Source organism: Dicentrarchus labrax, unplaced genomic scaffold (assembly GCF_905237075.1).
Source record: "Dicentrarchus labrax unplaced genomic scaffold, dlabrax2021, whole genome shotgun sequence".
NCBI classification, from domain to species: Eukaryota; Metazoa; Chordata; class Actinopteri; family Moronidae; genus Dicentrarchus; species Dicentrarchus labrax.
The window spans coordinates 5,842,913-5,855,086 of record NW_026136722.1 but is presented as its reverse complement, the minus strand read 5'-3'; the positions used below and the strand labels follow the sequence as shown (position 1 = coordinate 5,855,086).

The window sequence follows — 12,174 nt, the reverse complement described above, 5'->3', positions numbered from 1 at the left end:
GGATGACTCAAAGCAGGAGAGAAGACTGGTGTGGTTGATAGTGTCAAAAGCTGCAGTGAGGTCCAGGAGGATGAGAATGTTGAGGTGACCAGAGTCTATGAGTAACATAGTAATACATGCACTCATTCATTTTCTATAGTATGTTTGATGTGCATCTAGGTTGAAAGGATTGTCTGAGAGGAGGAGGGATTTCATTTGATGGAGTTTAACAGTATACCAGGGAGCTGAGTGTGTGAATGAGACTGTTTTTGTTTTAGATCAGTGTAATTCAGGGTAAAAGTTCACCATATAGAGTCTGATAGGCTAATTCAATTAAATTTTCATCATTAAAGAGTTTCCATCTGATGTTTTTTTTTTTTTTTTTTTTTTTTGTTTTGGTAGACATAATTAGCAGAAATGGCAAAAAGAGGGCAAACAATTTCAGTCAAAGTACATCCCTGGTAACAACAGCATGTGCCACCACGATTGTTTCCAAAGTCAGGGAAGGAAGTGGATGTAGAGTAAGTGCGACATGGCTCAGACTTGTGGGAGTGTCAATTGCTATATCTATGTGATTTGTTTGGTTAAACATGATGATTTGATATTGTAGTGATAATTTCCAAGACACACCTCCATCTTTAACTAGTATAGTCTTAAGCCATTCAGTCTGCTCACAAAGATCATGATTCAAAGAAGACTATTACTATTACTATAAGTATTGTTGTCTTGTCATAAACATCTTTAATTGTGTCCACACATCTACAACATACAACATATCTAATAGCTGAAGTATATGATCCATCACCTATCCTATATAGAAAAAGATCTGATGTCACAACACTAGGTGCATTTCAATAAACAACTGGAAAAACTCAGAGACAACCGAAGTTTATTATGGCCTCAAAGCAATACAAACCACAACAGACAAAGCACACAAAATATACTAATGAGTTCACAAAAATACTGTGTGTGAAGTGTTCATACGACGGACCCAGAGATTACACAGTTAAGTATAGTTCCTTAGTTACCACTTGTTCTAGGAAGAGTTAAAAAAAAAAACCTCAACACCAACCAAAAGTAGCTATTAGCCCTGTCACAAATATGCATCTGTGCACTGTAGAGGTTAGTGGTTGACATGACATTTTACATGCTGTTGTATATAGTCCCAAAAGCTATGAACTTTCATGCATATTAGTTCAGGTGTCTGGATCATGAACCAGAGTCTACATAAAGAAATAGAAAAAACTGAATTGACTAAGGAAAATAACTGCAATAATAAAGCAATAATGACAACTTTATGTTTACGGCAGGTATTGTTTTGTGTTGTCTCAAAGTGAATGTCACCCGTACAGCAGAAGCTGAAACACACATACACATAGGCTACACATTTGATTACCTACCATCCCCAACCACAACAACAATGACAACAATAAATTGTGACGTAAGTATGACGTAATGACAAAAATTAAATAAGGCTTATATTTCTCTTCTCTTTTGTTATACTCATTTCATCAGCATTAGCCTGTCCGTTCTTCAGCCTTGTCCATGTCCTCGGAGACTGACGGCGCATCTTTCTGTTGAAATACATTTCTATTAAAATATGCAACGTTACAAAAATCATGATTCCAGCAAGACATTTGAAAGGAACCTTTCTACAGATCAGTGACAGAAAATACTTTTTGAGCAGTGCCTTGTATATATACAACATAGATTCACATATACAGGCACACCTAGGATCATCCAGGACGTGTGGAGGGTTGTTTTGTCTGTTCAGCATACCATTTCGTGTCTTAACTGAAAACATTTTGTGCTGGTAAGAAAATTATATATATATATATAGATATATATATAGATATATAAGTTGAAAAATAAGTAAAATAATCTATATTTTATTATATATCATGTTTGCTTTCTTTTAAAATTGATGTGTGCAGATGTGTGTCTATGAGAGTCTGAAGTAGTTGGTGGAGGGGTGCAACTAGCACGCAACAACAAGGTCAGGATGAAGTTGACTAAGAGTTCAGCCAGAAAAACCAGTTTGTCTGGTTCTAAATTTGGGCATATACAAACATCATCACTTGTCAAAAATTTGAATATTGGTTCTGATTCATCAAATCTGTCAATGTTAATAGAACAGAGGGTGGTGATTTGTTGATTGAGTTCCTATACAATATATAATAGGGTGTTTGTATGCAGAAAAGTTATTCTGCTCCTGGTACCACACTCACTGTTTTGTTGGTGTGTTGACTCCAATAAAACTCTTATTCATCAGATTCTGCAGGATCCAGAGCAAGTATTTTTATGACTCCAATAAGTGCTTTTAATGAATGTTTTTTTAGCGACTGTCTCCTAGATTTCCAGACCTTTTTCTGGCCCTGGTCTGAAAATTTATTATCTGACAATTTCACGAATATGGAAGTGGTTCCTGGTATCTCTTATTGTTGTGTTTATTGATATAAAAACTCACCACAGATCCTCCTTCTCTGTGCTTATTGAAAGAACAGGTCAGCCATTTCACGTATTCCTCTCGTACCTTCAAGATACAATGAATAACAACTTGTTAACAGTTACATGTTTATGCTGCCAAAAAAAAAAGACTACTGTTCTTATTGCTGTCATTGTTTGTAGTAGTGCTCTGTAACTTAAAAACATATCGGAGGGCAGATTAACAAGAGATCAGTCATCTGCACAAAGAGTTTACCTCCTTATTGAGCACACAGTGGACGATGAAGAGGAAGGTGCCCTGCTGGGAGTTCAGAATTATAAACAGGACCTGAAAGAACAGATTCGTCTGGTACAGTCCCAGAATCCAGGTACAGCCCAGTATGACAAACTGGGCCACGATCTTGAACACAATCAACCTGCAAAAAAAAGTTATTTTGTTTTTATTTCAAGATATCTTACTATTTAAAAATAATTGGCTACTGTGTACAGTATTTTGACTGCGTTGTGTGTTGTGTGTTGTGTTGACACTTCCTCTTGAGTTGACAAACTGCGTATAAAAAAACTTATTTAAATTAGCATGTCAAATTGTGTATTTGCATGAGGCTAAACATTTCATGTCCACACAAAGACAATTTTGAACAGTACTGGTTCATACCTGGTGTCTTTGGATTGAGAAACATCACTTTTCATGTTGGCCAAGGTGGGTCTCAGACTCCATAGAGTTGCACAGAACAATATCCAGTTAAGCTTAAAGAAAAAAACACACAGAGATTGAGCTATGATAGAACAGCATATTGCCAAAAATATATGTGCAAATATTTGTTTGTGAAGAATGAATAAACTGAGGCCTGAGAGCCTAGTCCTGTTCACTTTGTGCAAGTAGATGGAGGTAATTGATGTAAGACATAGTGTGAGTATAGTACACATAGTGTGAACCCCTCCTCTTTTTTCCATGTGTCAGGTTAATAATGAATATTTCTCTTTGGATTGCACCACATTCAGCAGATTTCACCAGCAGGGCATCTTTATTATGCCGAGGAAAATACTTTGTCAAAACTTAGTCTTAAAGTGCGTGTTGGCTTGTTCTTTGGTTAACTAGAAATTGATCCAAGTATAACTTAGACAATACACCAAGCTGAGCTGATTGTATTTTCATCAGAATACATGGGATGCAATTGCTAATATCCAATATACTCACTCCAAGGACAGCAATCACAGGGCCTGTTAAAGCCCAGTTAAAATTGCGCTGTCTAGAGAGCCAGCACCTGCAACAGACAAAATCAAACAAACAAACAAACAAACAAACAAACAAACAAGCAATTCTTTTTAACCTAGATGCAAATCAAACATACAGTAGAAAATGAATGAGTGCACGTATTACTGTTTGTCTTACTCACACATCTGCCTCGGTAGCACCATATCCATCAGAATAAACCAAAGCAGAAGTACCCACAATCACAAATGGAACGCCGTAGCCAATCAGGTAGAGAAGTGGCCTGGGGAGGCCATCTCTCTGGATGACCTGCACTTTGGAGAGCCTTCGGACCAACAGGTAGAGCTGTAGTGCCTCCAGCAGCATCCACACAAAACTTGCAACAACTAAGAAGTGGAGAAGACCCGCCATGACAGTGCAGGCCAGCTGTGGAGACACATAAGAAGTGTTTTGACAGCAATAAAATGCTTCTGGAAACACCCTCAGCAAAGAATCTTCAGCTGGCATACATTTAATGTATGTGTGAGAACTCCTAACAAGTATTTTTGAAAGCAAAACTAAAATCTACACTGTAGTCTTACTGTACCTCTTCTTCAACATATTTGTCATTCCACAGTAGCAGTAGATGAGATAAGGAGAGGCTGAGGCACAGGTGAAGACGGGCTGTGTTGTTGATCTTGGGGTTCCAGCTACACAGGAGGAAGGTGAGGATGGCCAAACCAAAGAAGAATAGTCCGACTATCACACATATTCGGTTTAGCCACTCTAGAAATGGATCCTCTGGTGGAGGCTGAGAAGACATAACACAGAAGCAAACTCAAACTGTGATCTAGCTGACCTTGGATGTGGGAACCTGTATTAGTGAATGCACATTGACAAACAAATCTATAATACCTCCCCTATCTGCATGATGAGGGCAAATGTGGAGAGATGAGAGCAGCTGCACACTGTGTAGTTTTCATTGGTGAATGCAACCCAACATCCCTCTACTGACCAACGCATGGTCTTGGTCTTTTCTCCTCCCTTTTCACTTCCGTCTCCCATTCCTGTCTCTTCTGTTTTGTCCTCCCAGTACACACAGGTCACCAAACCAGATTCTGTTAATGTCTGATGAAACCATGAAAACAAAGATTTGTAGATATTTTGAAAGGTAGATAACTGTATATTGTCTTTAAAAGTATTTATCTTGATTGATAGATAAATTAGGCAAAACCTTCTTGTGATGGATGGTAAAGTTGACGGGCTCGGTGAGGTTGGTATTGTTCATTGAGGGTAAGACTGCAGTGATGACATCAGAGTACATCTCTGTCCTGTTTTCTGTTTCAAAATATTGATGACTGAGAAGACTCTCCATCCCATTTAGTGTCATGAAGGCAGCTGCTGCAGAGCCTGGAAATGTCCACACAGTGGAGGAGATCAAAAACACTGTTTTCCATAAGTGAATGTATATTTCGTACTGTGCACACAGATATTTATTTTCTCCCGTTACTGTGTGAAAGTCAACTTTCAAATTAACCTGCCCTATAAACACACAGTGATAACAGACATTTGAAGACTGTGCAGGGTGATTTATAGTCAAATTAATGAAACCAGTTGCAATGCAAAAAATAAATATGTACCTTGATAATTGCCATGATCTTTGTCATCCTGGGCTTTTACTCACCATTGTTATTTTTGGCCAGACTTTCCAGGTTGATCTCCATGATGTTTCCTTTGGCTGAGAGAGAAGAGCTCTCTGCATTGTTGCTCCCAGGACCAATAGTTTCGAGACTTAAATCTAACACACAGATTAAACTTAGATTTGATATCCACGCAGCTGAAATACAGTATATTTCTACAACCAACTAAGATGAACATCACTCACCCACTGTTGGACTCTTCACAGTCCTCTTGGTTTGGTTCTGACCTGGCTGCACCATTGCAGACACTAAACGGTCTGAGATGCCCAGGATCACACTGCCAGTCTCCCCATCTCCTTCACTACTCACCCTGATTGACCTGGCGCGTGGTCCAACACCTGACACTTCCTGCAAGAAGAGATATGTGAATAACTGACCTGCCTGATGCTGCAAACACGAAGTTGGATTAAAGCATCCTCAAAGGACTGCACAGTTACAGTGACACAGGTTATTTATAAAACAAATACCATAGATGCTGAGAAGCTGTTTGCCACAGTCTGTAGAAAAAGCACAAGAAAGAGAGAGAGCAGGGAACAATTGTGTAAGTGCAGTTGCAGTGTCATCCACACATACTATGACTTAAACTTAGACTGAAGTTGAATTAATTTCCAGATCATGTAAAACTAGATCTGCACACAAATGACTGTAACTAAGTGTTCGAGAACAGAACTCCTCATCTTCATGAAAGCCGTGACAGTCTCATTCTACCCAGTCCAATACTGATAACATAACCCTCTGTATAGAACATTATTTCAGCAATAATCAATCATGGGAATAAATACATTTTGTATTTTTAAAGGTTTCTTGAAGAGGACCACCCCTCTCTGTTTTCTACTCACTGGTTCTGGTAAGATGATGCCTGTATTGTCTTTCAGTTGTTGGTTCATATTGCCAAGAAAAGCTCTCTCTTTTGTCTGTCCCTGCAGCAAATACACAAATGTCAGTGCAGTCTGGAGTCTATCATATTCAAACTTTGACATTTTTTGGCAAATCATATCACCATAACATTTTCTCCTCTGCCTACCCATATTATAAGTGTAGTGATTTAGTGAATTTCTGTGTTTTGTTTTCCTGTCTAATATCACTGTTGCATTGGTTTATAAAATCGTTCTTTCCTTTACAGTGCCACTTTGCTGGCAATATTTACCTCTGGTGGTTTTATCTCATCTAAAATCTCCTGAAGACCTGTTGAGTAGAAGGAAATTACAAGATAGCCATGTATGAGTCATTGAGCACATCAGGACATTACTTACATACTTTGATCAATTGCATCATGAGCTCACTTTTACAAAATGAGACCCCTAACGTCCACACAATTCCAGTTGAAGGGTAGAATCCATCAGGACAAGAACAATAGAAGGTCCCAGGTACATTAGTACAAACAGTTTGTCTACCACATATACCAGGTGTCTCACTGCACTCATCTATATCTGTAGACAGAGAAAACACACACATTGTAGTAAAATATAGTAAAAGCAACAGTCACACTAGTAGTGAACACGTACACCTACCTGTGCATGGGTTAGAAACGCTGGCTATCACGCCTGGGTTGTTCAGCCGAAAACCAGGAAAGCAGGTGCAAATGTAAGATCCAATTGAATTTGTGCAGTTGGCATTAGGACCACAGACAGTAGCATCTTTGTCACACTCATCAACATCTGCCAAATATGATAAAAATGATACACAAAAGAAACAAGAAACCAGACAGCTCTGAATATGAGTCTTGCAATTGAGCTTGCAGTTTTCCATCTGCTCCTAGATGCTAATAAACATCTTGGGTCTGAAAAACACCAATTAAAATACCAATACAGATGTTGGTCTCGCTGGGCTCTTCAGCTTGTTGAGTTGGTGTGTAACCAAGTTCACATTCACAGGTATGAGCTCCAGGTGTATTGGTGCAAACAGAGTCAGGGCCACAGACGGTGGAGTTGAAACACTCATCGATATCTGAGGAACAGTTAACACAATTGGCATGAAATTTTGAAGATATAAAAGTAAAAGGAAGTGGTCATTTTACTCCAAAATAAAAGCATTGACACATGACTTGAACGGAAATCTACTGATCAGTTTGAACAACGTTTCTCTTCCAGAATAAGGTGGCCAATCTGGTGATGGTGAGAGATGGTTAACTGACGTGTGTGGATGAAATCAGGTGTGTGATTATAATTATCTTGTTCCTGAGTGGGAGTAACTCATTGAAGGGTGTGGTGAAGACAACATTGAATCAGTCATCAATCCTTTTATAGTAACTGAGTTTGACAGTTGCCCCTATCAAGTTGAAAAGGCCAAATTGTCATCACCTTTGGAAAATCTAAAGGATATATTGGCATTCCAGTTAAGGTAGTTTTTGTGCATAGCAGTAACAACTGGTTGAAACACCTTCACAGTTTATATTTTCTTCCATAAAAAATTTAACTGGCAAGTTTTGATGATGATATTAATGAGACAAAATTTCTGGGTAAGAATTCCAACTGTTACATTATAACTGCATTTGGTAATAGCTTAGAGAACATGAAAAAAAGCTGATCCTGTGATGTGTAACTTTACTGTAAACAGACCTTGGCAAACAGGTGTTGCGTCGGGTACAACCTGGTAGCCTGTATGGCATTCACATGCATAACTTCCTGGGTTGTTGAGACAGGTCCCATGATCACCACAGATATTGTCAAGACATTCATCAATATCTATAGAGAGCAAATGACAAAAACGTATATATATAAACGTAACATAATTGCATCAAAGTGAGACAGAGATAGATTTGTTTTGGGTACCTTTGCATGGGTTGGACTTTCCAGGTGGTAATGTTGGATCTGTTGCACTGAATCCATCCAGACAGGTACAGTAGTATGCTCCAATGGTGTTATTACAAGTGGAGTAAGAACCACAAATCCCTGAGGTCCTCTGGCACTCATCAATGTCTTTTACAAACAGGAGTTTAAGGTGAGAAATATGGTACTTGGTCACAAAATGACATGTGCAGAAGCATCTTAACATCTTAATAAAAGGGGAAATTAGAATGTAATTTCCCACTTTTCAGATTAAATAACTGTACTTACCGACACAGCCATATGAATCTGGAGTGGGCAGGTGTTCTGGGGGGAGTTCATACCCAGTAACGCAAATACAGCCTCCTTCAGTTGAACACTCAGCAAGTGGTCCACAGGAGTCAAGGTTACACTCATAATGATCTAAACAGAGATAACATACACAGAAAGTACATCAGTACATCAGTACAGTATTGAATGGGACATGACCACACTAAAGTATAAAGGAAAGGACGACAATGAGCAATCTTTCCTTACATGTTACATAACCCATACTGCTACGTGGGTGACTTGATGGTTTGTATATGTAGAATCCTCCAGGACACAGCGACACTGTCATTGTAATGCCATACACAGCACAAGATCCAACATCTCCATATGCAGTTCCTGTTGTTGGAGTTTCAGATTCAGTTGTTGGATATGAAAATGGAACACGGATGGCGTATTGGGTACCACCAATAGGGCCTCCTTTGCAACTTGTAATGACTCTGTCTCCACCAATCCCTGTGAAGCGCCACCACTTATTAACAAGATGTGCATCATTCTTTGGGTAGCCAACAAATGAAGATGATTTAAATAAATGGTTACGCCATGGTTCAGTTATGTTTGTGTATCCATCACAAGAACCTGTATGGACCAGAAAGACATGACATATGTCAATAATAATGGATAAAAAAGTACGGCTATACCTATAACCAGAATCTGTATGTTTACAAGTAAACATCAGCCATACCAGGAGGAAAAACACAATGACCAAGAATGAAGAGTGAACCTACGAAGCACAAAGACAAAGACGTTATTGTTTCTAAGGACTTGTGTCAGTTGTTAAACATACTGCTTGAGATGATGCATACATTTAATTTGCATAGCAACCCATTTTTTATGATTTATTTAATCTTCACATATTCTGAAAAAAATATTACAGGCAAATGTCAGCTAAATATATTCAAGACTATAATAGAAATTAGCTTTGCTGAACTGGTGCTGATGGTATTGATGAGAAATAGACATATGTATTTGTATAAAGGCATTTAAACAGATAGATTACAGATAACAGAATAATAATGCTGCCTTAGTGGGGTTATATTAAGTAAAAGTATACACTGTTCTCTAGTTTATTTTAATGTGATACTTAATTTTCACACATTATCAACTGTAGGAAACATGAATTAACTCACCCAGGAGAAGTGAAAAGACCCAGCAGTTCTTCATGATGGGTCCCAGTCCATAAAACACAACTTGTCACTGTTCAAGCTATACATAGGTTGTATTTGGGAAATTTGCACATAACCCAAAACAGTTTTTACAAGGTTTGAAAGCAATGCAAAAACGAATGCAAATTGACTTACATGTGATACGTAGTTTACAGTTTACAGAGGGAACAGCTCTGAATGGAATCCTGCAACACATTTACATAACCATACACATTTACCATGTGTTACTACCACCAAAGAGTCACTGAGCTTTACAAAGTGAAGAACATGTTATTTACAGAGATATAAAGAAAACAAGTGTATATCTAATACTACCTTTCAGGCTATAGTCCAGAATATGCATTTTAACTATTCTTTTAAGACATCGGATTTCCTGTATAACCATGATAAAGCTGCTTTAACTTCATTATGAAGAGGTTTTTATTGTATCAATTAATTCCCCACAGACAGGATGAAGGTGAAAGTTTAATTTTTTTGCTTAAATAGATTTTAGTCAAACCATTTGGTTAGGAAAATTCTTGTTGATGTTGCTGCATTTGGCAAAGATTACTGTAATGTTTTGCTGTCTGGTCTGCCACATGCTACTACGAAAAGTCTTCAAATGGTTCAGAATGTAGCAGCTAGACTAAAACTAGAAAATTTTACCATATTACACCAATTTAGTTTGTTCCTCCTCTCTTTTCACTCAGGCTTCTCTCTGCTGGACCATCAGCCGTCCTGGGACCTCTCTCTCTCTCTCTCTCTCTCTCTCATATATATATATATATATATATATATATGTTAGTGTTATGTTACTGTACTGTAGCTGTATGTTCAAACACAATCCATAGGAAGCAGCAAAAGGTTGAATGTGGTTAAAGCAGGAAAGTCAGTAAATCATTCACTGATCTATGAATGAATGTGGGTGATTCTTATAGTATCTGCTGTCCACAACTGCTTTATATTTCTTCAGTTTATGAAGTCCCTGCAGCATCTGAAGGCATGGACGGATATGTTAAGTTGTTTTAAGTGCCGCGCCAGAGCGCAGTGTCTTTACAGTTTGCTGAGTTTACCTTCATTAAATCGCCTGACAACGACAGTAGGCTGCTTCAATATAACCATACAGAGCTCTATATACATAATTTTTTCTTTTTTATGAAGGAGATGTCCAGTTACCAGGGCTAATCAAAGCCTCATCCAACTTTTTTACCCATGAAACACATTGCAGTGCCAACGCTGCTGTGTAACATTAATTACTGAACCACATGACCATGTATGAGGTGAGATACATGATAATTATTACTAAAAGAGCACCAGTCAGATTCAGATTTCACCAAATCAATGTCTTTATTTTGATACAGTATTTAATAATCGCCACCTTCACCCAGCCCTTTTGCAGGTTGCGCTGCTGAACATACCACTACTGAACCATACAGTCTGTGCGCCTTTAAGACCACCTTGCGCTTGGCATTAAGGGTGCAGATTATTAAACTCGGGGTGCAATGCATGTTTCTGCACCCTCGTAGAACCGGGCCTGAAAATAAAATGACTATTGTTACATAGTATTAAAAAAAAATAATAGCAATGAAAAAATTAAGAAAATGTAAAAAATCTAGATAGCAAAAATCTGGTGGGGCACATGCTCTTTTAGCTTGAATGGGCACGACTCGACTGTCTTGAAGCAACAACAGAACAATATTATACATCTACAACATAACAACAGTGCCTTGATGATGTCAGATTTCATTCTGTACATTCAAACTTTCATTCCATTTATTCATTCAATAATTTCCTAAAGGGCATGCCATTAATATTTATATATAAATGCCCAACATCTATTGCATGTCTCTCCATATGCTGCCACAGATAGAGGCCAACTATGATTTGTGATATTGGGCTAAATAAATAACAATAACTTGACTTGACTTTTTGGGTAAAGTACACATGCTTCAGACCAAATGATTATGGCTTGGATTATTTGATTTAAGGCATAAAATTGTGTTGTTGTTTTTTTTTACTGCTCCTTTGCTATCAACGTCACAATGAGATGTTTCATTGTGACAGGAGGGAGTTCCCGCTTCAGCTGTCAGAACAATTTGTCTTGTAAAATAAAATGGTAATACATCTAAGACAGTATGTAAATCATTTACAAATACAAAGGGAGAAAAAAGACAGGTGTTTTCGAGGAAGAACCATGATATTTATTAATACAAATACAGTGTGTATACTGGTTAAGACAAAGAAGGAATGAGATTAAAGAGATAATTTCTTGAAAACATATTATTTAGAGAATATCAATGGTACCTATCAAGTAATTGTGTAATTTATAATCAGAGTTAGGACTTAATAATTAAATAAGCAGACAATTGTATTACATGCTACAGGATATTACAGAATCTTAAAACTTGTTAAAAGCTTAACATGGGGAAATGTACTCTAAAACTGATCAGTTACTGATAGTTTCTCTAGAAATAGATTAAAATGGCTAACATTTGAAAACAGATGTATATTTTGAAAAACCTACTTTGCCTCTATGGCATGTAATGCTTTCCAATAATAATCAGCCCTGCAATAAATACAATACATACAGTAGAGTACAATACATAACATTTTTCACATTC

General features: G+C 37.6%; 1 protein-coding gene across 1 annotated transcript; it reads right to left on the bottom strand.

Moving 5' to 3' along the window:
* Nucleotides 1-851: 851 nt before the first annotated feature.
* Nucleotides 852-9,614, bottom strand: LOC127356881 (adhesion G protein-coupled receptor E1-like). The gene is made up of 23 exons (XM_051388940.1): nucleotides 9,539-9,614; nucleotides 9,094-9,132; nucleotides 8,619-8,987; nucleotides 8,373-8,504; nucleotides 8,088-8,234; nucleotides 7,875-8,000; nucleotides 7,120-7,263; nucleotides 6,828-6,974; nucleotides 6,600-6,746; nucleotides 6,464-6,501; nucleotides 6,156-6,236; nucleotides 5,784-5,813; nucleotides 5,502-5,664; nucleotides 5,301-5,414; nucleotides 4,851-5,026; nucleotides 4,532-4,744; nucleotides 4,224-4,427; nucleotides 3,822-4,063; nucleotides 3,623-3,689; nucleotides 3,080-3,171; nucleotides 2,681-2,840; nucleotides 2,447-2,512; nucleotides 852-1,553 (listed from the first exon to the last, which is right to left on the bottom strand). Exons 1-23 carry the CDS (start codon nucleotides 9,570-9,572, stop codon nucleotides 1,497-1,499), a joined length of 2,988 nt encoding a protein of 995 aa, XP_051244900.1. The 5' UTR covers nucleotides 9,573-9,614; the 3' UTR covers nucleotides 852-1,496.
* Nucleotides 9,615-12,174: the final 2,560 nt, after the last annotated feature.

What these genes read in the sequence shown, in the direction of transcription:
- LOC127356881 (XM_051388940.1), bottom strand. Translation starts at nt 9,572, where the DNA reads ATGAAGAACTGCTGGGTCTTTTCACTTCTCCTGG. An exon ending in CGAGACCAACATCTGTATTG is followed by an intron (nt 6,975 to 7,119) that starts GTATTTTAATTG and finishes CATATTTGGCAG; the next exon opens with ATGTTGATGAGTGTGACAAA. An exon ending in CGTTTCTAACCCATGCACAG is followed by an intron (nt 6,747 to 6,827) that starts GTAGGTGTACGT and finishes CTCTGTCTACAG; the next exon opens with ATATAGATGAGTGCAGTGAG.